This window comes from Dromiciops gliroides, chromosome 3 (assembly GCF_019393635.1).
Source record: "Dromiciops gliroides isolate mDroGli1 chromosome 3, mDroGli1.pri, whole genome shotgun sequence".
NCBI classification, from domain to species: Eukaryota; Metazoa; Chordata; class Mammalia; order Microbiotheria; family Microbiotheriidae; genus Dromiciops; species Dromiciops gliroides.
Window position 1 is genome coordinate 575,144,906 of NC_057863.1, and position 27,477 is coordinate 575,172,382.

General features: G+C 39.4%; 1 protein-coding gene across 3 annotated transcripts in view; it reads left to right on the forward strand.

Annotated features, from left to right (window-relative positions):
• Positions 1–14,568: 14,568 nt before the first annotated feature.
• The window catches only part of LHFPL6 (LHFPL tetraspan subfamily member 6), a 314,124-nt gene continuing 301,215 nt past the window's right edge, over positions 14,569–27,477 (forward strand). Inside the window, exons 1-2 of one of the 3 annotated variants that reach the window (XM_043990919.1) lie at positions 14,569–15,320; positions 16,888–17,336. In XM_043990919.1, the coding sequence (XP_043846854.1) occupies positions 16,952–17,336 (385 nt within the window). In that variant the 5' untranslated portion in view covers positions 14,569–15,320; positions 16,888–16,951. Of the gene's footprint in view, positions 15,321–15,632; positions 16,129–16,742; positions 17,337–27,477 lie in introns of those variants that run through there. The other 2 variants (XM_043990916.1, XM_043990918.1) reach the window with 2 other exon arrangements.

Sequence of the window (27,477 nt, forward strand, 5' to 3'; positions counted from 1 at the left end):
ACTGGTCTTCATCCTGACCTTGGGCCACAACTGAGGCTGGCTTCTGCATTCCCTGTACTTGAGACTCAAGCATGTCCATGTTCACTTGAGGGCAATGCTGATTGACTGAGATTTGCAGACTTGCCAGAGGGAGTCATGTGATCTCCAGCTGGACAGAGAGGGAATCTTGTCATTGATTTCCAGTATGAGACACATACTTAATGGGAAACCTTAGGAAATCAGGTTGGTGGTTTGTTCCTAGTGGGATTAATGTTTGTATTGTCTAGTAGAAATATAAACTAATATTTGCATTCATTTGATTAATAGTTTGACCATTAGCACTGAGAAGTATAGGTTTAATTAATGTTTCTATTACACTAACTTAGCATAAGTAAAAATAAATCATTTTTGTGCATTAACTGTGCATTATACATAAGCATCTCAACTTCACCATGTCCAAAATATAACTCATTATCTTTCTCCCGAAACCATTCCCTCTTCCTAACTTTCCTATTTCTTTTGGGGACGCCACCTTCTTTGTAGTTGCCCACATTTATAACCTCAGAGTCATCCTAGACTTTTTCTTCTTCCTAACCCCTTACACCAAATCAGTAATCAAATCTTGTTGATTCTACTGCCCCAATATTTCTCTAATTCTTTTACCCTTTAACCCCAAATCACATAGCCACCACCCTACTTCAGGTTCTCAATACCTCTCTCATGAACTATTGCAAAAAATCCAAACTGTGCTCCCTGTCACCTCCCTGGCCAATTCATCCTCCACATATATGCCAAACTGACATCCCTCAAGCACAAATACAATGTACTCTTCCTCTCAAGGAACTACAAGTGGCTCCCTTTTGGCTCTAGGATAAAATACAAAGTCCTCTCCTCCTTGGTGTTTAAATCCCTTCAAAATCTGGATCCAACTTACCCTTCCAGGCTTATTGTGCATTACTCTCCGTCACCTAGTAAACATTCCATTTAAGCTGGCTGGCTATTTATTCCTCATACAAGATAATCCATGTACTATCTCCATAAATTTGCATAGGTTGTCTTACATGGCTGGAATGTACTTTGTCTTTATTTCTACCCCATGGAGTCCAGAGTTTTCTTCAAAGCTCAGCTTAAGTACTAGATGCTTTGAGAAACTCATCCTAGCCCTCCAAGTTTCCCATATGCTTTTCTCTAATATTACTCTCTATAAGGTCATTATTTTATTTTCTACTTGCACGTGGGTTCCTACCATTAAATGGTAAGGTTCTTGAAGTCAGAGACAGTTTTGTTTATATTTTTGTATCCCTCGCACCAAATTCATGATAGGCACTTAATAAGTATTTGTTGAATGAATAAATGAATAGATGACATGAAGGAGCAAACCCAAACCTTCTCTATTACCGCTATTGTGGGTTATGTGAATTGTGAAGGAAAGTTCTGACTCCCTAGCCTTGCTTCAGGACCTGAGAGTCATCCATGAGAGTGGGATTTGGAATAAAGATCTTCTTAGTTTACATGGGCTACCTGGATCTTAATTTTCTCACAGTAAAATGATGAGATTAGACTCCAGGACTGCCACAGTCCTTTCTGGTTCTCAATATAAGATCTTAAGTCTGGAGAAGTATGCAGGTTCTTGGGAGGTAGAGTTAAACAGAGGTGTGGGTTACTTGATTAGCAATCCTGAGCACTTTCTTCTTGGAGTCAGGGTGGGATCTACTCAGGCTGATACACTTGGTCTAGAGGACTATGGAAGTCTATAAGTCTCAGAGAAAGTGAGGTTCACCAAAGAAGGAAGAAGAGTTATACTGTCTGTTTATATGCTTTTGCATTTTTGGTCGTATTAAATAAAGGCCATCCTATATTTGATGTCTTGTTAGAATAAGAGACTTAGGATCAAACTCTGGAGTTAGAAGGGGTCTTAGAGTTAATAGAGCCTCATTTTATAAATGAGGAAACAAAGCCCCCCAGAAGTTAAATAAATCACCCAAAGTTACAAAAAAGGAAGGGCTAAACATGAGATTTGGAGTTAGACCCTCTGATACCAAATCCTTCCTAGCTGGGCTTACATGGAAAGTGAGTGCCCTTTTCCTTTTGTGGTGTCAGACAAATAGAAATAGGGGACACTAAACCAAACATAAGTATTCCTAAAGGACACTGGTTGACTATTTAAAAATCCTAAATACTAATATTATCTATGTTTTATTTTATTTTTATTTATTTTGCTAAATATTACTGAATGACATTTTAACCTGGTTTGGGCAGTACCCAAGAGTATAGGCTGCACACAGCTTGTAGGCCTCATTTGATACCTCTGTTGTAGCATAGTAAACCCCAGTCAAATTCTGATATTCTCAAGTCAAATCCAAGGGGGTGGAGGGAACAAACAAAAACAAAGAATTATTTACCGAGTAGCCCTCAACACTGAATCTGTAATCTAAGAGTTCATATGTGGATCTCTAGGTAACATTTGTATTTATTGTCACCTTTTTTTTTCTGTTTCCCATCATTTCATTAGTGACCAAAGCATTCTTTTCCTTTTGGCTATTAAATCAGCCAACCACAATGCATCAGGCATCATTTTCAGCTGATTTTAGCTTGCTTTTAAAGTTTCTTTATTCTCTGCCTGACATGCTTTGTTTTTTATTACTTCTGGATTCATAGACTTTCCATGCTAGGACACACAATGTGGCTAGCAGTCTCTGATTTCCATCAGAAATATCACATTTCTTTTTTTTACTATATGTGGAATTGAAACACATTTAATTCTGAAGTTACACAGGACAACAAGTTGTCAACACACATTAATAAATGTATTAACAAATACAGTAATAAAAGCACCTACTATGTGCCATGCACTGTGCTAAGAATGAATCTAATAAACATTGTGATAACTGCATAATACAATAAGTATTATGGTTAAAAATCATAAAACAAATTTTATTGTGTACTTTGTAGTATCATATTCAACCTGGACCTATAATATAGTTATCTTTCGATTTTTCCTAACAAATCACTTTTCAATTGCTAATATACTTAATTTTACTAAAAGTTTCCTACCCCCTTTCTGCTCCCAAGAGTTTAAAAGTACTTTAGAAACAACTCTTCATTGATTCTTTCAGTAGCTCTCCAGTGAGCAAGAGTCATTAGATTATTAGTAGTGGTTTAGTTTCTTCATCTGTCAAATGGGGTCATCTATGACCTGTGGACATCTAATCCAACCCCCTTATATTTATAGATGAATAAACTGAGGATCAGGAAGAATTAGTGATCTGCTCATCATCCCACAGGCAGAATTATGTACCTCACTCACAGTACTGTTGTGAGAAAAGCATTTTGTAAACTGAAAAGTTTGTTTGCATTTTACAATATAAACACATAATCTCATTATGCTTGCTCATGCTTTCTAAATTTAACAGTTTATTGCACAATTTGGAAGGAAAAATGTAATGGCATCATCAAAAAGCCAAGACATCCTTTGGTCTTCTTAGGAAACAAAAAAAAAGTTAAAAGAAACATAAACAGGACAGCAATTTATTATCCAACAATTATATATTACTTTCAAACTAGGTAAATAAACATTGGGCCTCAGACTAGTAATTCATAAGTAGGAGTGCCAGGGATATTTTTGTATTCTGTTCCTATGCTGTTGAGATCTGCTTTTGATTCAGAGGCGATTTAGTTCTAATACTTTTTTCTTCTTTTGATGAATAAGTTTATTGGTTTAAAATTCTCTGTGTGCTTGTTTCATTCATGAAATAGTAATTGGTAGAAATTATATGGCACTCTATATTTTTGGAGTAATTTGCAAACCTTAAATGAATAACCCACACAAAATTCCTAGGAGTCAGTAACCTACAATATGCATGAGAGTCCCTGATGTTTATACTCTTAAAATTATTACATTTAGAAATTGTAAATAACTAGACAAGCATCTACATGGAAAAGGAGGTTTTAAATCTTTTAAACGCATAAAAGACCCTATATAAATCTTAAGAAGTAAGCTTACTTTAATATGATTTTGAGATTTTAAATGCAAACAGGTAAAAAACCATTGAATTATGGTTCTAAAACATATGCATACACATAAAATGAACAGGTGTTATACCAAAAGAGTACAGGAGCAAAAACCAGATCTCAGAAGTCACTTGTTGTCACTGTTTTTTACTATGTAAAATTAATAACATTAAGTATACTAAACTTTTTCCCACTTAGAGGGAATATGTGAAAAATCTCTAAGATGTAAATATAAAGAGGAAAACCACCTCTCACCTCACCTCAGGGAACCAACATTCTTTGGGGGGGGGGCAGGGCAATGAGCGTTAAGTGACTTGCCCAAGGTCACACAGCTAGTAAGTGTCAAGTCATTTGATAACAGTAATAGGGTCTGCCACAGGACTAGGTAGCTAGATGGCACAGTGGATTGAGTGTTGGGCCTGGAGTTCAAATTTGACATGTACAAGCTGTGTGACAATCGGCAAGTTGCTTAACCCTTTTTGCCTCAGTTCCCTCATCGTAAAATAAAAGCTGGAAAAGGAAATTGCAAACCATTCAAGTATCTTTGTCTACAAAACCCCAAATGAAAATGAATAACTATAGAAGTATATCTTCTCTTTCTTTGCCTTCCAACCCCGAACCACCTCTCTCAGACTTGTGTACAACTTCTGCTTCTTTTCTATCCAACCCCTAGGAGGCACTGTGGTAGTAAAAAATGCATTGTAATAGAAGTCAACAGACCTGGATTTGAATTGTGCTGTTGTTGTTTCCTGTATGACCTTTGGTAAATGACTTTACTACTGGGGGCTCCAGTTCTTCATTTGTTAAATGAGGGTGGTAAATTGGGTGGCTTCTAAGTTAGTTCCCTGTAGCTTTAAATCTAGAATACTAAGGTCTCATTGTATCTTTAATTCTTGACAAGTATGGGAATAAAGTCAAATTGATTTATATGGACTTCAAAAGGGGAAAAGAAATGTTATTGAAAGATGGAAGTAGATATGGAAGAATGGTCTAGGAACCAAGTACATAAGCAAAAGAAATGCCAACCCCTCCTCCTGGTCTGTAAGTGGAGAATAGGGAGAATAATATAACATGTACAGCACATTTTGAACCTGAATGGCTTTTGCTGTTCAGTTGTCCAGTTATGTCCAACTCTGGATCTCATGGACCATAACACATCAGGCCCTTCTATCCTTCACTGTCTCCCAAAGTCTGTCCAAGCTCATGTTTGTTGCTCTCACGACACTATCTATCCATCCCATTCTCTGCTGTCCCCTTCTCCTTTTGCCTTCAATTTTTCCCAACATCAGGGTCTTTTCCAATGAGTCTTGCTTTCTCATTATGGGGCCAAAGTATTTTAGCTTCAGCTTCAGGACCTGATCTTTCAATGAACAGTCTGAATTAATTTCTTTAATTACTAACTGATTTGCTGTCCTTGCTGTCCAAGGGATTCTCAAAAGTCTTCTCTAGTACTGCAATTAGAAAGTGTCAATTTTGCATCTTTTTGCTTTCCTTATAGGCCAACTCTCACGGCCACCATAAATTGCTACTGGAAAAACCTTACCTTTGGCTATACAGACCTTGGTTGGCAAGGTGATGCCTCTGGTTTTTAGTATGCTGTCCACATTTGCCATAGCTTTCCAATTGTATTATTTAAAATTATTGTTTTGGGACTAACTGTTTCTGGCTAAATTATTGGGGAACTAGGCTAGGGTTTCTAAAATATTGCTGCTTAAAAGTAATGGCTATTGCACCAGTTTGGCAGTAAGCATTTATTATTAATTAATATCACATAGTAATAAAGTATTGACCACGTAGCATTTCTCTAATTTCTTCAGTAGTTACAGGATTACAGGTATAAAACAATTGCATACCCAGAACATCTGGCCAAGGAGAGGAGAAGGCATGTAGCAAGCTCCAGAGAGTCCCAGGAAAAAGAGAGTAAGGCTCTTTTAGTCCAATCCCCTTCCTCCTCGATAAAGGCATCTCCTTACTCACCTATCAAAGCCAATTGGTCAGCGTCATTCAATTCCATTGATTGACGTGACTTGGAGGTGATTTTACTATATGATATTAAAATGAGCTCTATCGTGATGACACCAAGGTCTAGTGGGAGAAACCCTCTAAGGGCAAAGGTGCATTAAGAGAGGTGCGTTTTCTATCTTCATTTCTATTGATCCAAACCATGGGCTCCTGGGCTGGTCCCAAAAGGGATTAGCCAAAATTTCTAAGAACTATGCTTTCTGAAGTTGGGGGTTAAGAGAGAAACCTAAGACTGGGTCCCTGTGTCCCCTAAGAAATCCATAATTAATAATTATTTTCTCAAACTTCCAAGGAACAAGCATCTTTTAATTTCATGGTTACAGTTGCCATCTGCAGTGATCTTTGAGCCCAAGAATATAAAATCTGACACTACTTCCGTTTCTTTTCCTTCTATGTGCCAGGAAAGGATGGAGCCAGTTGCCAAGATCTTAGTTTTTTATGTTAAACTTCAAGCCAGCTTTTACACTCTTCTCTTTTACCCTCATAAAGAAACTTCCTAATTCTTCACTTTCTGCCATTAGAGTGGTATCATCTGCATGTCTGAGATTGTTGATATTTCTCCCAGCAACCTTAGTTCCAGCCTTTGATTTGTCCAAACTGGCATCTCACATGATGTACTCTATATAGGTCAAATAAATAAGGTTACAATATACCACCTCAAAGGCTGTATTCCTTTAAACTAATCAGTTATTTGTTCTATGTTCAGTTCTAACTTTTGCTTCTTGGCTTGAATACAGGTTTCTCAGGAGACAAGATTATCTGGTATTCCCATCTTTTTGAGGGCTTGCCGCATTTTATTAGGATTCATAGAATCAAATGCTTTAGTGTAGTCAACGAGCCAAAAGTAGATATTTTTCTGGAACTCCCTTGCTTTCTCCATAATCCAGAAAGTGTTGGCAGTTTAGGCTCCAGTTCCTCTGCTGGTGATGGTGGTGGTGGTGGTGTTAGTGGTGGTGCTGCTGCTGCTGATTATGCTGAAGAGGCCTACACCGTAGATACCAAGAGGGCTATAGTATTCTCAGGGAAATGCTAGGTTTAAGTTACAACGAGGAGATAGAAGAAATATTGGTTGAAAAGTTCAGGAATGTAAAGGAGTTTGTTGCAGACAGACAGAAAGCTCAAAAGGACTCAGGGGAGTGTACTTAGAGTTGCCTGAACATGGCTGGAATGGGCCTGGGGAGGAGTACATCGAAACAGTATAGGAATGAAGATTCAGCAGGAAGTAGTATGGACTTGCCACTTGGATCTAAGGTAGTGAGATGGGATAACTAAGAATAATGAGAAGGAGACTGAACTGGAATTTTGGCATAAATTGAGGCATAGAGGAATTTGAGTTAATCTACCCCATAGTTTTCAATAGAATTGAGAATGCTGGTATTTGGAGTCTGCCTATAAGAAATATTATCCCCATATTTTCTCTTGTGCCTTTTGATGGTGATTGTGGGGCTTCCTTGCCTAATGATGACTAAGAAGAGGCCTGCACAGCATGAAACAGATCAGAATGGACCAGAAGGACTATATCCTCATTAATCTGCCTCTACACTGAAATGGGTGACAGCATTTTTAGGGTTTTTTTGAAGTGGGACCTCCCACATCAACATCTGCTGTCATTTAAGCTATTACTCCAACTCCCAAGAGGTAAATGCCAAACTGTGACAGCCAAAGTCATTCTTCCCTGCGCCAGAACAAAGACACACCTTTGGTGAATTGGGAAAGGCATTGCCTTTTGCTAGAGAGCCTGAGTAGGAATTTGCAGTAGCAGAACTAGATATGATATATAAATTACCGAATGTACATTTTTTGTTTTTGTTTTGTTTCTTGAGGGGCAATGAGGGTTAAGTGACTTGCCCAGGGTCATACAGCTAGTAAGTGTCAAGTGTCTGAGTTTGGATTTGAACTCAGGTCCTCCTAAATCCAAGGCTGGTGCTCTATCTCCTGCACCACCCATCTGCCCTGAATGTACATTTTTTTGAAGATACCCCTAAAGGAAGTTCAAAATATTCTTGCTCATTCTACCAATTAAAGTGTAGATGTGGGAATTCTAGAAGGAAAGTAAGATAAATATATAACTTTACAAAGCATAACAGTATTTGGCAGCATGATATAGTTAAAAGAGAATAAGATTAAAAATCATAAAGCCTGTTTCCAATTCTATACTGTCACCAACTGGCTATGTAACCTTGAAGAATTCACTTAATCTTTGTAGGGTCCAATTTCCTATCTGTAAAACTAGGGAATTCAAGTAAATAATCCAAGGACTTTATCTGTTCCATCTTTCCATGAATATTTGTGATTCTGTGAAATTGACCTGATTTTTCCTATTACTAATTTATTCCACTTTGATTACCTATAGATGATGAGGTATCTAAGATTTGCACATGAGATTTTGCTGATTCCCATAAAGCTCTGAAATGTTGCAGAGCCTTCTAAATGAGAACTGTAACTAATGAAAATAATTTGGCCTAGCTATCCATATGGGAAAATTAAGTGAATAAAGAATGCCTCTTGTTGAGACAATGATATAAAATTGGATGGGTAATCAATAGAGTTCATGCATCGATATGTATATCTTGGACAGGCACTGCAAATAGACAATGAGTTGGCCCTAGAATTAAATAGGAGGAAAGTGAGCAAGATTGCCTTTGGGAAAATGGAAAGTCATTTGAAAAACTTCATAATTCTCTCTGAAATAAAGGATCATCTTTTTTTATGCCAATATTCCTTTTGTGATGTTATATGGCCATGAGTCATGAAACAGTGAGAGAGAGAGAGAGATATGGTGGATGTGAGCAGTCTGCTACACATTAGACAAATGAAATCATGAAGGATCAATGTAAAGGATGTTATTAAAGAAAAGTATAATTGAGAAAGAAAATCCGATGACCTGGTGGCAAGAGCAAAGGATAACTGACAGAAATGTACTGACAGTGTCAATATAACTAGATAGAGAGTCCCCCTCCCCCGATGTTGGATGTATTCTTTCTAATGAATTTATGGGAATACATAGTCATGAGTCATATAGGATGGACAAAGTCCCAAGTCTCCCTTCTCAATTTCTCAATCAAGTTAAGATAATTTTTCCTTAAGAAGTATTGAAACTGTCACTGAGATTTAATTGGCTCAGGGGACTAAAACTCAGGCCATTGACGCAACTTTCTGGTCATCTGGATACAAAATATTAAGGACATAAGGGGCTGGAATTCCTCCCTGCAGTTTGTGACCACGGCCCAGCAGCAAGATCAACAATGGAAATTGTAATCAACTGAATCAATGTTTTATTCTAGATGAACATCCCTTCTCTACTCTGAATGTGATTCCCCTGCGAGGGCTGAATAAACCTTTCTGTTAAGTGATAAATAATGAATATCTCATTCTATTCCAATGACAGACCTAAATTACCTGAGTTAGGCCCAGTCTGTGATAGCAGGAATGCATGGGTTATAATCTGATTTGAGTTTTCACAGTTGTGATTAAGGAGACCTTGTAATATTCTGGGATTAAAGGCAATCTGGGACTGATGACAATGTCATTCTCAAACAAATGCCGTCAGGATTATTTTATAATTGTTGATGTCCTTTTGTTCATTTCTTTAAAAGGGGAGGTGATAATTCCACTCTGTTTTTCTTATGTATTTGATATATTCCTTTCTTTGGATATCTTAAACATTGATTCCTGAAATGCTTTCAAGATCGTGTTGCCTCCAGCACAGATTTCTTCTGTGTTTTCTCAGTATGGTTCAGTATTTCCATTTCCTCATATACATCAGGTATTGAACTATTAAAGTCCAAAAGGATAGTTGCTCTCTCATGATGTAAAAAATGCCAATAGATCCATCTCATTTCCATCTTTTTATTGTTCCTTCTATATTTTTCTTGGGATGGTTCTGCTTGGTTGATGTCTACAAAACTTTTTGTGGACTCATTTTCCTTTCTACTCCTTTTTATGTTCTATGAAGCAATAAAGTTCATTATCTCATATTGTTTTTCTCCATAGTGTTTTACTAATGAATGTGCACTCTAGGTAAATTTTGCCCTTAGTTCCTCTGTCTTTCTCCTTGAAAAGAAGTTAAAATGTTGGGGCAGCTAGGTGGCGCAGTGGATAGAGCACCGGCCCTGGAGTCAAGAGGACCTGAGTTCAAATCCGACCTCAGACACTTAACACTTACTAGCTGTGTGACCCTGGGCAAGTCACTTAACCCCAATTGCCTCACCAAAAAAAAAAAAAAAGTTTCCTGAGTGAAACAGTTTCTGAACTCTTTTGGTCACCTTATGGTGGTGACTGCTTTATATTACTGAAACTTCTATAAGGAATCATCAAAATCAGGCTATTTTTATCCATTTCCTATTGTTACGCATCAACAGCTTATTTAATTTAATAATAACAGCTTATTTATTTATTTATTTCAGGTTGAAACCTTTGTAACTGAATGCAATGTATTCTTTTTTATTATTATTAAATCATTCAATTTGGTGTTCATTTTAAACTTTGCTCCCTCCAGTAAGCCATCTGTCTGCCTATAAATATAAACAGCTGATTTGGAAATTACTCCCATGTCAATAACCAGTTATTTTTTTGTCCATGAAAATATAGTCAATTTCACATTCAGTGATTTAAATTTGTGTTTGGCTCATCTAGTACTGACTCTCTTTTTAAAGAAAATATTCATGACATATACAATTTGATCTCCTTCATTTTTTGTTTGTTTGTTTTTTGGTTTTTTTGCAGGGCAATGAGCGTTAAGTGACTTGCCCAGGGTCAAACAGCTAGTAAGTGTCAGGTGTCTGAGACTGGATTTGAACTCAGGTCCTCCTGAATCCAGGCAGGTGCTTTATCTACTGCGCCACCTAACTTCCCCCAATCTCCTTCATTTTCAATCTCGAATCCTAGTTTAAAACACTTTTCTTTATCCTCCCCTGTGCCCACCCATATTCACACTGAAGTCACCGAATTTCAAAGTCAATAAGACTTGGTTTGTAGGATCTTACAACATTCTTCATAAATGTTTTCATCTTCATCCTCTGTAACAGATTTTGGCAAATAAACTGCAATTATCTTCATGTTATCTTCTTTATTTATATTCCTCTTGAGAATTACAAGGTGAGATAACCATGTTTTGTTGTTGTTGTTTTGTTTTATGAAATTGGGTTCTCGTTGCCTTTGGATACACCAATGCTGTCTATTCCTTGGTTTGCTTCTTTGAGGAAAATGTGTGGCTTCCTTCCATTCAGCTGCAATTTTCTTATTATAACTTAGGTTTCCATTTGGAATGAAACTATCAGTATGGATATAATTTGTTTCTTCACTGACCTTTGGACAAGGATCTCACATTTGGAGTTCCAACAAAGAATATTTATTCATAGCCTATTAACTGTGTGATTCCCAGCATGCTCTGTTCTGTCTTTCAGACACTGTGAATGTCACACCTTCACAAAAACCCTATTCTGATGTCTCATAGTGTGGAACTTACTCTATGTTTTCTAAGTGTTTGACATATAGTAGGTGTTTAATAACTGCTTGTTTCCTTCCTTCACATATCAAGAGTACAGTAAATGTTTGTTGAATTGAATTAAATAATAAAAAGAAAGATAATAAAATAATAAAAAGAAAATTTATGTAGTCCATTATGGTTAGGTAATGGAGGGCAAACACATGATTAGAGCACACCCCATGGAGTTCTGGGCCTAGGCTATGGCTACCTCCAGGGAAGGGTATATGTGTTTTCACTGAGGACTAGCATCTCTGTTGTGAGGGTTTGCTGAGCCTTTTTCAAGGCTGCTCATCCACCTTTGGTGTCTACCTGTCACCCAACTCTCACCTGAGGCTTCAAGAAACTATTGTATGAGAAGTTGCCACGGGGCTGCTAGGTGGCACAGTGGATAAAGCACCAGCCCTGGATTCAGGAGGACCTGAGTTCAAATCTAGCCTCAGACAGTTGACACTTACTAGCTGTATGACCTTGGGCAAGTCACTTAACCTCATTACCTCACCAAAAAATGATTGAGAAGTTGCCACACCCTGACAAAAGGGCTAAAAGAGGTTGAAGGTATCCAACAGGCTTCATATTTGTTGGTGAGGTAGAATGATGTCAATCCCAAGCATACGAAGACTTCTCCTTGTGGAATGGGGTGGGAAGAGGACAAATTTGTTCTAACTTCCATGAAGATGGCTGAAACATGTATTGTGGAGTGCTTAGAGCTTGGTCAGTCTTCTATGACAACAAGGTCAGCTACTTCATTCTGGACCATCACCAGCCATCTTGACTTTCTTTTCTTGCCAGTGGACTTCAATGAGTCTAGAAGAGAGAGTGAGGCTGATGATTTCCTACCATTCAGACACACCCACTGATGTCACCAATGAACAACATTACCTCCAGAAAAACCACTACAGGGGTACTCACCTTCTCCCTTTTCAGTGACATTGGATTCAGTCTTCTGGGAACTAGACTGAACTGGGCCTATAACTTTAAAGAGAAGAATCACATTCTCTTTTTGTGGACTCTTTATGCTCTTCCTCTAGAAACTCAAGGAAAATCACTTAAAGTTTAGGATTGACTAGGGACTCCCCAAAATGTAAGAAATGCAAGTAAATCAGATATAGGACAATTTTCTCTTTCATTAATTCAAAAGGAATGTTTAACACAAGTTTCAAAAACATATACTGACAAAGAATTATATAAGTGACATAGCTACCATTGTATTTTTCTCCAAGGAACCTTAAAATATCAAAATATAAAGTATTTTTTTTTGCAGGGCAATGAGGGTTAAGTGACTTGTCCAGAATCACACAGCTAGTAAGTGTCAAGTGTCTGAGGCTGGATTTGAACTCAGGTCCTCCTGAATCCAGGGCCAGTGCTTTATCCACGGTGCCACCTAGCTGCCCCCCCCCCCCATAAAGTATTTTTCACGGCTGTTGAATTGACATTTCACTTCACTGTTCAAATACTTCCCTCCATGACCATGTCTTCTCACAAGCCAGACTAGGGATTGGGCTCATCCTCCCAGCCAATGGTCATCTTCTCCAAGAAGAACTACAATAGTTGCAGACCAATCTCTCCAAAGTACAGCTAACTGCAGTAGAGGCCATGTGAGTTCCCAACCTCTCCAACTCACATGGTAACCTCCAAAGCTAGACATGTCCATCTCAATATCTCTAATCAGTTACTTATGCTCAGGAAAGAAATGCACATGAGAAGAGGCGACTAGGACTTGGAGATACATTCTCAAGCTCATCTAGTACAGCAAATTGCTGGCTTTCAATTGTAAGTAAATCAGTTTGACATTTTGCTAAAGGGGAAGAGGGCACCACCTTTCCAGAAACAGGCTCAAAAGAGTCTTGGCAGGTTGGTCTGACAGGAAGAAAGAGGGAGCCAGATAGCAGATTACTTATCTTTAAGGTCTACTGAATTGGTTACTCCAGCTTCAGTGGCCAGTCGTTTCTGATAAAGCCTCTCCCTCCTGCAACCTTAGGGGTCTGAAGGAACTAAAAGATTACTCAGGGTTTCCTGTGTTATTCCAAAGATTCAAGCTCTTCAGCAATGTCATTTCTCCAGTGACGAGGACACAGACTCAGCACTATACGGGATTGTGCTCTAGCTAGACTAGATCAGGGGCCCTGCTGTTTACTGTCAAGTTACAATGTACACTCATATTTCCTTATATTTCAAATATATTATGTTTACACTTCTAGTCTTATTTATTATTGATATCTTAAGGGGAGAAAAAAAGGACATCAGAGAAAAGCCTGCTTGTGCTACCATGGAGCTTAAATAATTTTTGTATTTTCTTGCAACTGTTGAAATACTCATTTCAAAGCCTTTTGAGAAAACGAAACAAAATAAAACAAAACACAAAGCAAAAGAACCTATATCTCCAACTTCTGTTGGTGAGAAACTCATTGGCTATGATTTCAGGGGTAACTAGTAATTAAAATTCTTCCACTTTTAAAAAAACATATGCAACCATATATTTGAGATATATCTGCATTTGTATCTTTAATATATTCTTATTCCTTCATGGCTTTTGATAACTTCTTAGCCATGCAGAGTTTACTCCAGGTCACAGAAGGTTCTTCTGTTCTCCAATGATTTTTAAAACCTTCAGCTGAGAATTCACAAACTTTAGTTAATTACTCCTTTAAAATTTCACTGTTTCCAAAAGGGTTAGAGCTAGTATCTGGAAAATTTCAAGCGCTACAGGCACGAAAAGTGTAGATTTGCTATAATTTCATTCCATCACAAGTAAGCCACGCCTGTAGCCGGACTCTGCCCGGGGAAACTATGTGCCAGTAGTTCCTTTCCCTTGACCTTTTCCATAACTGTCTACAAGAGGCGGCGGCTGCTGTCCCTGACCACCCGCAAACAAAGCAACTACTCCCCCCTTCCATTATGAAATACACACCCAGCTCTTAGAGCCCTTCCAAAGGAGCAGGGTTCCAAGCGCCCTGTCAGCAGGCAATTCGCCTTGTAAAGACAAGAGATTCCAACCTTTGTCTGGAACTCAGATGCTTTGCCTCCCGGGAGCATCCCTTAAGGAGGCATAGGCATATAGGCGGTGAGGGTGTGTCTTCATTTAACACCCCAGGATGGCCACAGGAAAGCAACCAACTTCCCCGTTTTTCTGTCTTGGTCTTCAGGGCTGTCTTCCTTTTCTGGCTCCCACCACCACTTAGTAAAGACTCTACGTGGGGGTTGGGAAGGGGGTACTGGAAGACTACTAGACTCTTTATTCCCTGAGAGGCGCTCCCATTTGGGAGCGGGTTTGAAAGCTCGCTCTCTGCCTCCTTCCCTCACTCCCCGGCCCCCCGCCCCCCAACAGTTCTCCAGCTCTCCAGGAATGTCCTCATCCGCCCGCCTCAGTTCGCGCTCTGTCTGCGGCAGGGTCCCACCGGGTGCAAGGGGGAGGGGAGAAGAGCGAGGGGAAGGCTGGGGAGGAGAGGGGAGGAGGCTGGCTGTGCGTGCCTTGCCTGCCAAAGGGAGATCTGTTCATCTGCGTGTGATCCCGGCCGCCCCGGCGCGTCCACATCCCTCCTCTAGAGCACAGTTTAGCAGCAGCAGCGGCGGCGGCAGCGGCAGCAGAAGCAGAAGAGTTTGCAATATCTCTGCTCCTTCCCCCTGGAAAACCTGTCCACCCGGCGCGCCCTTGCCTCCCACAGGACTCTAGCTTTCTAAAGTCAGCCTCCCAGTCTTTGGCCCGGAGGCAGAGGGGAAGGTTGGGGCGTCTTTTTCGTGGATGTTACTGCTCGGGAAAGGCAGCAAGTTGCATGTGCGTCCGGGACCGGGAAGGAAAGGAGCCAGCCGCCTTGAGAACCATGTAAGTGCAGAGCGCTGAGCTCAGGCGGGCGGACGGGAACCGGGAGGGAGATGAGGGGTAGAAAGGGGACCTCTCTCTCCGCTGGCAGCTGGGAACCCTTCTGCTCTGGGGTTCAGGTACCCAACCAGCTTTGCTTTCCAGTTGTGTCTCCCTCCCGGCAGGGTCTAATTTCGGTGTCTGCCCCCCGGGAGGTGCTGCTTCCCATCCTTGCGTCCCCGTTCCCTGCCTCCCTCTCCTGGGCAGGGCGGGGCTAGGGGTTGGGGAGAGCGAGCGAAGACTCTCCAACTCCTTGGGAAGAAGGCGGCTTTGTGCGTCTTTAAGCTGGAGGGTCCCGGGTCGCGGGGGCGTGAGGATGGTGCCTAACCTCCAGCTGTAAATGAAGGGCCCTTTTCTTCAGTTCTGCTGGTTCCTTCCTCTCTTACCTCTGCTGTGACCAGAACAGCTCACGCGGGCTAACTCCAGAGTGACCTGCCGCTGACAGGAGTCAGGAAAGGAGCCAGAGATCACCTTTCCAGTGACACCCAGGGCTGCATTGGGGAGAGAGAGCCCAGCCTAAGGCACCCTTCCAGGGCAGCCGAAAGCTAGACTGGGTATTTAAGTGAGGAAGCCTGAGCGGCGGGGCTAGAGGGGATTTCTTTCTTAATCTCACTCCTTTGTGGAAAGTTTTGGGGAGTCAGAAACCTAGAGAGGCGGCAGACAAGGGAAGGAGAAGGACATTCCGACTCTGTCTGCGGTCCCTGGTGAAGGGAATGAAGAGCTTGCTTTATTTCTCTGGTTGCAAGTTGACATACTGACTCGGGCTGGGCAAGTAGGTTTCGTTGGGATTATCCACACATACACATACTTTCATTTTCACTGGAGGAAAGTCATTGCTAAGGCTAATGGAATGACCAGATGCTCCACTCTGTGTGCCTGTGTGGGTGTGCGAAGGGGAGGGAGCCCAGTTTTGGGTGTCTACTGTACACCGACGGTGAACTAATATACCTCTAAGGGGACTCAGATAAAGTCTGTACCTACTCTCAAAATGAACTAGGAGAGTAAAAGACTGGGAAAACCATGGTGGAAACAATAATGTTTGGAGGCTATCAACTAAGAAAGTAAACACTCTATAGTGTGGTTGGTTTTTTTTTAAAACCCCATGATAAGTTTACTGCTAGTGAACTTTCTGTATTCATTTTACTGCCAGTAAATGAAGTGAATTCATCAACTTGGCAACTAGATGGCATTCGTTTCTTTAAGTAAATAGCTGTCAGTAATTATTTGGCCAAGACTGTGGGAGGACAGTGTCAGGCACACTCAACTTGGGTTATATTGAAAATCACTTTTGAAAGGTTTCTACAGTTTCAAACTGGGTCAACTGAGTTGGTGTGATCATTTTTCTCAATACCTTTAACTTTATTTCCTCCACTGTTGTTTCACTAGGGACTATTATCCTTACTGCAGAAGAAAAGAAGTTGATGGCCAGTAAGATTCAAGATTGCCCCTTTCAAGAGATTTTCCAAAGCTAAAGGATTAAGGCTTCCTGTGAGTCTTCTTTTGACATATCAATACTCTTCTTCATTCTCAGGAACACTTAGTTCTGGTCCTTTGTGGGTCTTCATTGCCGTATCTAGCGTTTTTTGGATGAAATCATGGCATCAAGTCTAACGTGCACAGGTGTGATCTGGGCGCTGCTCTCCTTCCTCTGTGCTGCTGCCTCCTGTGTAGGATTCTTCATGCCTTATTGGCTTTTGGGATCCCAAATGGGGAAACCGGTGTCCTTTGGCACTTTCCGGAGATGCTCATATCCAGTGCATGATGAGAATCGTCAGACGATGGTGATGGTGGAGGAATGTGGGCGTTATGCCTCGTTTCAAGGTATTCCCAGCGCAGAATGGAGAATCTGTACTGTAGTGACTGGCCTGGGCTGTGGTCTTCTTCTCCTTGTGGCACTGACTGCCCTCATGGGTTGCTGTGTGTCTGAGCTCATCTCAAGAACAGTGGGCAGGGTGGCAGGAGGAATTCAGTTCCTAGGGGGTAAGTGACCACTTTCTTTCTGTACAATTTCCAGGTTGCTTCCTATAATGTCTATTTTAATTGGTGCTGCTGGTTTTCCCCTAGGATCCCTATCATTCTTGTTCAGACACAACTTAAGAGTTAGATGGACTATATAAATGTTGTGCATATAATGTAGGACAGAATTAAAGGAATTCATTGGAATTATTCTACATTACAGCAGCACTTAGTTTCACAATATCCATTGAAGCATGATGCATCATTGGCCTGTCAAATTCACCTGTATGGAGTGGACGAGTACTGGATTAGATTAGAAACAGATCAGGGAAGATAGAATTTACATTCTCAGTCATCATCTTACCATGATTTTACAATGAATTGCATCATAAAATTGATGGTGATGAAGATTTTATATGGAAATTCAAAGGGTTTTTGAGGTCTGTGCTGTTTTCATTACCCTATGATATTTTTTTTTTTGGTGATGAAATTTGGAAATAACTTGGTCTTACATTGTATTCCTAAATAAATGGTGCATTTTGGGAAGCGGACTTGTAACTTCATTACTTATAAGAAGCTCTTGGTAAAGTACTTCTATAACGTAGATTGGCACTCCCCCTGATCCCCCACCAACTTACACTCAGTAAGTTGGCTGGGAGCACTGAGAGGTTAAATCCCTTCCCTGGAGTCACACAGCCAGTCTTATGTGTTAGAATGAGAATTGGACTCAGGTTTTCCTGACTCCAAGGTCAGCTCTCTCTTCTCTATGCTAATGGAAGCAGTTTAATCACACAGCCCTAATGATATTGTCATAGTTATAAGCCTGACCAGTGGAAAGAAGAATTAATGATAGTTAGAGGGTTGATTATAGCTTTAAGTTTTTACCTGCTTCTGGAGACCTTGCCATAGACAAAGGAGAATATTCATGGAAATGATCTTTGATTTGTCCCAGATTAGACATTTCTATTGATAAAGAACAGAAAAAGCTTCCTCTAGCAAGTGCTGGTTTGCTTCCTTTGATCATATGGTCTGAATTGTACCTTATATGTTTTCCAGTGTGTTTTTCACCTCTATTCTTTGAGCAGACTGGCTGAGTTCGTCAGATTTGGAGTCCACTCTGGAAATATGGCATTCATAGATATTGCGGAAAAATCAGGGAGAATGGAAAATCCTTCAAAGCATATTTGTAACTTTGTTATGAAGGAAAAGTGAATTCCTTAGTTCTGGTGTGAGTTACTGAGAGGATCCAAAAATGCAAGCCAAGAATGTTTATCCCTTGAGTTCTCTTTTCATCCCCAGAATAGCCAATCAGGTTATCTGGTATGGAACTGCCCACGAGCTTTGTGAGAAAGGTGGAGTTCTTCGTAGCCTGCAAGGAACAGAACCATAGAAAAACAAATGTATTAGGGAACAAATGAAAGTTTTTAATATGGCATTTTCCACTCCCTTGGTTTTTATGCTAGTTGCTGATTTTCCTCTGCTGGGTGATGATGGGAAGGTGGGCAAATGGTAAACTGTTGTTTCTTCATCCTTTCAAGATTCAACTTAGCTTTTGAACAAAGAGTGGGCTCCTTTGTAACTGGAACTCAGCCAACAAAGTTGTTTCAGAGAGTAGAGATGAAAGTATTGATTCTTAAAGCTTGATTGTGAATGACACATTTTTGGAGAACATGAATAATCGGGAACATTATTTTTCTCTACTCATAAACTTGGATTGATTTTGGCAGTTTACCTGGGTAGAGAATCATGACTAAGTAGCTTTCACTTTTCTTTTTTACAGTAAGTACTGCTTTCAGTTTCTCCTTCATTAGTACAGAGACTGTTACTCTTCCTGGCAGTACAGGAAATTGCTTACGAAGAGAAATCAGTTATCATTGATTATCTTTAAATGTATACAACTATGAAAGACAGTAGTAGGTGAATCCAACCCAGGAAATGCTCACATACTCTTCCTTTTTTAATTCACATAGTTCCAACACATGCCAAGCCAAAAATTACCATTTGCAGAAAACGTGAGATAGAAATCCATTGAAAGCTTTTTTATGCTATATTTTTCTTCTTGTGTTTATCTTTTGTTTGACTCAGATTCTGATGGGTGACTGACATTTAACTTAAGGGGTAATTTGCCCTAAAGAGTTGATTTTTCTGTAATAGATCTACCCCTGAAGACACAATTTATATTATGACTCTTATGATTCTGAATCCAATCCTGAGAATGTATGAGTGTTATTCTGATTCTATCCTCTTGAGGGCGCAAGTAAGTAGACCCAGGGTTCTCATTGATAACATAAGTTTAGCCTTTCTACTTTTTTTAAACATTCAGAAATATCATAAAAAATTATAAAGTTCCTTATAGGATGATCATCACAATATTCTCCTAAAATGAGAGACAAAGCAAAAAGTCTTCAGCCTATTGTTTCCTAATTATTGAATCTTTTCAGAAGGGCTAATGTGAGTGATTTCACTTCATGAATATGGAAAACAGATGAGGGAGTAAAGGCATGGGGGAGAGAAGGACCTGAATGAGAGGTTTATGAAGACTGTGCCCCATGCTAAACTAACCATTATAAAACCTGTGGATGTAACAGCTTTGGGGATGCAGGTCTCTTCATGGAGTGCAATGCTGAAAGCAGATTTTCTTATTAAACTGGCTGGCCCAGAAGGGTCGTGTTTACCTAGAGTTAGGTAAACCCAAGATTTACTTAGACAGCAGGAAGCAAGTGAATTTCACAAGACAGAACCATTTCTACTTAACAACTCTGCCTGCTGTGTAAAGACTTGGCCCAGATGGTGTAATGTCAGGGAGTCAAACCTCTATAGAAGTGAGAATAAGATAGAGGACAAAGCTTCAGCCTAAAATCAGAATCGTCCTGCTTTGGAAGGTTAAAGGTTAAAATAGAATTATTGGAGCCAGAGTAAATGTACTGAAATTCACTACCTGTTTTAGCAGAAACGTTTCCTGTGGTCACTGGCATATGAGCCTTTAATACTCTTTTCCTGCCTCAGAAAACTTTAAAAAAAATCACTATGGAATAGCTAACATTTATATAATGTTTACAATGTGCTAGGCACTATGTTAGATGCTTTACAATTATCATCTCATTTGATCCTTCAGACAACACTGGGAGGTAGTGCTATTATTCTTCCCATTTTACAGATGAGGAAATTGAGGCAAATAAAGTATGTGACTAGCCCAAGGCAACACTTTGGTAATATCTGTGGCTAGATTTGAACTCAGGTCTTCCCAACTCCAGTCCCAGTGCTCTTTCTAGCCACTACACCAACTATTATGAACCCTAGGATAAGAGATTTTAAAATACAAAAAGATCAATCTTTAGAAGACTCCTTTCTAGTAGATATGCTGACATGTATACAATTCAGTATGATGCTGTGAGGAAACTTGGATTAATTCCTCTTTTTCCCTTTTTTGGTTTGATATGGAGTATACAACTGTGCAGTTTCAAATATTGCTATGTGCAGAAAGTGCTTCACTTGAGTTTTCATTAAGAGGAAATTTCTTGATGATGCACATTGAATTGCTTCATTTGTGTGGAATAAAGCCTTCATTCCTTCACTTAGTTTCCTCTTAATTCCACGCAGAAAAGATGCCAAATGAAAATACTTGTTTTGAGGAAGTGAGGATAGGGAAACTGATTAAAGTACTCTGCAAAGAGGTTAAAGAGACTGGTGTATCTTGTTGAAATTTTGGGAGCCGGTGAGTAGAGAGGTTTGGATATAAATTTGGGGTCTCATCTGAGGGAAATTGTGGTACAGTGGTGGGAAGCACGGTGAATCTACCACGTTTCACCTCATTGTGTTTCTTGTTTATACAATATCATGATTTAGCTACTTATACATGAGTCACACTATGGTTGGATTGGTTAAGAGACAATCAGTTAAGCAGAAGCTCATTTCTGGGCTAGATGTTGCATTGTTTGGTTTGTAGTGAGAACATGTACTCAAACCTTAATCAAGGGTGGTCCAAGGCAACATGATATAATCTGTTTATCATTTGGGGGGGGCAGGACAATGAGGGTTAAGTGACTTGCTCAGGGCCACACAGCTAGTAAGTGTCAAATGTTGAGACCAGATTTGAACTCAGGTCCTCCTGAATCTAGGGCTGATGCTTTATCCACTGCACCACCTCGCCGCCCCATCTGTTTATCTTTTAGTGCTCTCTCATTCCAAGTGCACAGTACCTTCAAATTCATTATAGGTGCCCATGTTGGCATCTTCTCCATGTTCAATTCTCCCTACCCTTTAACATTTACTTCCTGACTCATAATCAGAATTTAGTGGTCCTAGGCTATTACTTCATAAAAATTCTGTTCTTTATTAATGAACAGCAACTAATGTGATTACTCAATATCAGGATATTAACCAAGATGTAGTGTAGCATAGTGACTAGAAGGCTGGCCTTGTACTTAGAAGTTCTGGTTCAAGATTTGTATTCAAATCCCACCTCAGCCACTTACTAGCTGTGTGACCCTGGCCAAATCACTTAACCCCTTTCAGCCTATTACAGAGAGATGTGGGGATCAAAAAGACAACAGGAGTAAAATGCTTTACAAACCTTAAAGCACTATATATATATTAAATAAGTGCTATAAAATGATAGTTATAATTATTAACATGAGCAGGTCACTTTATCCCTCCATACTCCAAGCAAGTTATTTAATTTCCCATAACCTAAGCATCTCTCTAAAACTAAATTACAAGGAAGTTATGATTGTCCATGGGTAGGTAGAGGGAGCCCCTACATTGAAAATTCACCACACCAATAAAATTACAGGTCCAGAACAAAAACAGGAATTAAAAAAACCATCAAATGTAGTCCCCTCGGGGTAATCCAGGTAAATTTTACGAGAAGCCATTTGTAAATAATTCCCTAATTTAAGTACCAGCAGAGTGTCTTATAGTACAACAGTTGGAAGACCTGGGTTCAAATTTTGGCTCTCTCACCTGTGTGACTTTGGTCAAATCAATAAAATGTCCCTTTATTGGACATTACAACTAGAAAATCTGTAACCTGAGATAAAAGACACTTCATAAATAGGTGTTCAGTTTAATCATTGCAAATGGTGGGAATTAGAGACATTAAGCATGCTAGTAACTCTGCAGTCGGCAAAGATTTTCCAGTGCCTCTCAAATCATACTGTGTAGAAAATTGCCTGCTCTACTAGTACATAAGATTGCCTTGGTTGTACTCAAGGAATTCAATGGATAACCTGCAGTAGTATAGCTATTTACTGAGATAATTTGCATTCAGAAGAGTTGACTGCTGATTACTTATTTTCACAGCTTAGTTAAAGGACCAAGATGCAGTGAGAATGAAGGCATTCCTTGTGCACTGAGCACCCAAGCTCCCTTTTCATGTGGTACCTCACTTATTTTAGAACTGGCGTCCTAACCCCACCAGAGGATACTGTCTAAGCCAGCCCTAAGCTTACCTCTGCAACTGTTTTTGTACCAGTTACACTTTTCTGGGGAATCAGACCAATATGTGTCTGACAGTTATTTGCATTGTGTCTCTTTCCATCAGAATGTGAGCTCTTTGAGGGTAGGGACTATTTTTGCCTTTCTTTGACTATCCCCAGTGCTTAGCATAAGTGCCTGACATGTGGCAAACACAATTATTATAATTGATTTCTCTTGACCTGACTTTTTGTTCCAGTTCTTACACTCTTATTTACTATCTACCTCCCAGCATATGGTCTGAAGTGTTAGTTTTAAGATGAAAAGAATCTCTGCACCAGTCATAAGAAGTTGTAAATGGAGAGCCCAGAAGTAAGATTTTAATCTAGTTTGCATTTGGAAAGAATGAGCCACAATGCAAGAATGAAGCCTGAGGGAGATGCTGACACTTCCATCTTTGAATCCTGTGGGTCAGAGTGATGCCAACCCACATCAGCCACTTCTATCTTGGAAGAACAGAATAATTAAGTCAAGAAGGGACCCCGAGCCTATGCTCTTGCCTCTAGGAAGGATTAGATTTAAACCACTTCAGACTATGAGAATCTCTCCTGGTCTTAAAGATTTCCAGGGAAGGAGACTACACATTTTCCCTCAGTAATTTGCTCTCAGGTTTCATAACCCTCGATTCCTTGGCTAGTTTGCTTCACAAAGAGAAAACCCCTGTTCCACAGCCACAGATTACACCTGTAATACTAGGCAGCTGTATGTATCACAAATGTATTGGGATTATGTGTGAGATTGTGGTGGATTCATATTAACCCAACACGGGCTGGGAAAATAGCTGAAGTCAACGTCTCATTAATAGTGGATTGGAGCCATTATCTTTGCATGACTGCTTAGCTTATATTGAATTACTTTGAGTCTGTTTTCTTTCTGTTGTTGTTGTTTTTTGTTTGTTTGTTTGTTTTTGTGGGACAGTGAGGGTTAAGTGACTTGCCCAGGGTCACACAGCTAGTAAACATCAAGTGTCTGAGGCCAGATTTGAACTCAGGTCCTCCTGAATCCAGGGCCAGTGCTTTATCCACTGCACCACCTAGCTGCCCCTGAGGTGTTGTCTTTGTAGAGGAAGGACAACATACTTGGTTTAAGTTAACAAATCTAGATTATCTAAAAACCTAAGAACATGTTGCACTTTAAACGCCAGAGTCAGGAAGATGAGTTCAAATATGGTCCCTGACACTTCTAACTATGTGGTTAAGTGGGCAAGTCACTTAACTTCTCTCTTCCTCAGTTTTCCTACAATATAAGGTGGGGATAATAATAGCAACCTCCCAAGGTTGTTGTGGGCATCAAATGAGATAATATTTATAAAGTGCTTAGTACATATCAGACACTTGATACATGATTTTTCTTTCCTTTATTGTATGTTTGTCATTTCTTTGAGACTTGGAAATTCCTTGAGGATGGGAATGGTGTTTGGTGAACTTTTATTAACCCAGCAGAGCATCATATTTTTTATATGTATGTTAGTACATGATAATATGTTTTGATCATGTTTGAAAAAACCTGTCACCACACCCACAATATTCTTTAGTAGACTAGCATTTCCAAAGTGTGCTTTCTAAACATTAGCCTTGAGGGTTAATTATTTGTGATGCTCATACATAGACCTTTACAACCAAACACATTATTTTGAAGTATAGATACTAGAATCTTATGTAATATATTTGTATTATATATGTTAGAACTCATCACTGCCTACCTCCAGTTCCCACATAACACATTAGGTGAATTATTACATATCAGACTCTTTCATTGTTTATTATGGAAAGCTGTGATTTGACTAACCTAATAATAGAGAGTAATAGGGAGTAATAGGTAGGTAATAGGGAGAGTATTTGAGGATGAAAATGAGAGGACATCAAATACAAGAAAAATGGAAAAGATCTGCAAATAATTTTATAATAATCTTTTTTTTTTACCTTCAAAGAGGGTAGAACCACCATACTTGGATTTTTAACATTTCAGTCCTGGGTATGCATATACAAGAGGGAGAGATGGCATTGAATAGAACAAAGATGTAAAAAACAATTGAATTAGACCAAATATACACAGAGAGAATCTATGGTAGAAGCAGCATAATTGTGAGAGTATTAAGGGATTGATTCAAAAGGTACCTGAAGGAGGGAAAGATACCAAAGACAAGGATAAAATTTTGGATCTTATTTATATTGAAAATAGGTGATCTCTTGATCATACCATCTTTGTGTAGGACCTACAGTTAGGAAGACCTTAGTTCTAATCCAGCTTCAAATCCTTAATAGATTATTCTGGGTAAGTCATTTATTCTCTACCTCAGTTACCTCTTTTGTCAAATGAGAGTAATAACAGTACTTGTCCTTCGGGGTTGTTATGAGGATAAAATAAGATATAAACCTTAAAGTGCTATATAAATGCTATCTATTACCAACACATGTGCCTGCTTTGCCATCTAAAATTGTTATGAGGAAAATCTGTACATGCATCCTTGCTGAGGATATTAACGACCAAAGTTATTTTCCTAAAACGTAGGTCTGACCATGCTACTACCCTACTCAATAAACTTTAGTGATTCCTGATTATTTCTAGAATCAAATATGTGATCCTCTGTTTGGTATTTAAAGTGCTTTACAACACAGCCTCAATGTGCCTTTTTCAGCTCCCTTCCATATCCAGTGATCCAGCCACGCCGACATTCTTTCTGTTCTCTAGATACAAAAGCCCATTTCCTGTTTCCATGCCTTTGCTCTGCACCCCCTCTTTATCTCTGCCTCTTGGAACCCCCAGTTTCCTTTAAAGCTCCCGCTTCTCCATGAAGCCTTTTCTGATTCCTACAGCTGCTACAGCCATTGTCGGATGGGTTTTCCAAACAGTGGTTTCTACAGTAATAACATTCAGTCCCACCAAAGGTCTACTTGTTCCTTGAATGCCAATGATAACACAACATTTGCCTTATGATTCCTTCAGGCTGTAGTGGGAAGATGGTATTGTTCTACTTGGAATCTACCCTGACCCCTTTATTTTCTTCAGGGATATTTATTTAGAATAGACTCTGGAATAGTGGATAGAGAATCTGCATTAACGCTAGAAAGGCAGGCTTTCAGGCCTGTCTCTGACATGAACTGTATGCCAGACCCTGGGCAAGTCACTTACCCTGTCTGTGTCTATTAGTTGCCAATAAAGTGATCACCTACATGAGAAGAGGGAACTTTTTACTTGGAAGTTTTTTATACCTGTGAAATCAGTTCTTATCTATACTTATGGGTTTTGTTTTTTACATAATTGGTTTTTACTTTCAGAATAGCAAAAATAAACCAAACCAAAAGAAAAAAAATCAAGTCAAGGAAACATTAGACTTTGAGATTTAGTCTATGGCCTAGTAGGCAGAGTGGAGGACTAAGAATCAGAAAGACCTATGTTGAACTTGAATATCTAACATTTATTAGCTCTGTGATCATGAATGAGACACTTAAGCATTGTATGCCCGAGTTTCCTCATTTATAAAATGGGGATAATAAGCCCTGTGATATATCCTTTCTTGAGTTGTTTGGAGACTCAAATGAGTTAATGTATGTAAGGTGCTTTGCAAACCTTAAAAACCCTATTATGTAATAAATATTACTTTAGTTATCTTTTGAAAATATAAAAAATAATGGGGAATTATTTACTGAATTCCAGACTATTGTAGAAGCAAATTTAAATGTCACATTTGTGAGTTTCCCCCTTGAATTCTCCAGACTGATTTTGATATGACCTAAATTTTCTACGATCACTTCACTTTGCTTTTTCTGAACAAAAACATTGTAGAGAGATTCTTTTAATTTTTAATGTCTCTCCTTGTATTTCTACCAGTAATCAGCATTTGATAGTAGGGATTATTTCGCTCTTTGTATTTGTATCTCCAGCACCCTACATGTAGCAGGGACCTGATAAATGTATAAATGTTCATCAATTTCTTGATTGAACCATAGTGATTTTAGAGACAGCAGTTCTTTCCACTGCATGATACTACCTCTCTTTCTAGGACACACACACACACACACACACACACACACAAACACACACAAACACACACATTTTGTTCTATGACAGTGCCAATCAACCATCCTGCAAGTTTGTGCTGTGTATCACAAGGGAGCCCTAAGAAAATGTAAAGTGATGAGTGAAAATTCACAGCTGATTTTGGAAAAAAACCCAACTCAGAACACGTGGACTACGGATGGTGGGTCTAAAGGGTAACTCCATAACATCTAAAGATACATTTAAAAAAGTGCAGACAGAACAAAACTGTCATTGTTGGACTGTGGATAGTTGATCCGTCTAGCTCCTTCTACCTCTGCCTGGCTGTCTTACGAGTTGTTTGTAATTTGGCTGAGTGGCAGAGGAATACCCTCTGGTACAGTAATTTTATTAACTAGATAATGCCACTCTCTAAGGAGTACAAAGTGCTTTACTCATTAACTTACTAGTCCTCAGCTCACTTCAGTTGGGCAAATGGCAGATGTTCTTATTTTACAGATGTCTGCCATTCAGACATCTGTCAAATACCCCCTCCTTTATTGCTGTTCCTTGTGTAAAGACTCTGAGACTCTAAGCATTTTCATTGGCTGTCCCCCATGCCTGGAATCGTCTCCCTCCTCATCTCCATCTTGATTCCTTCAAGTCCCCTCAAAAATCTCACTTTCTATAGGTAGCCTTTCCTGATCCTCCT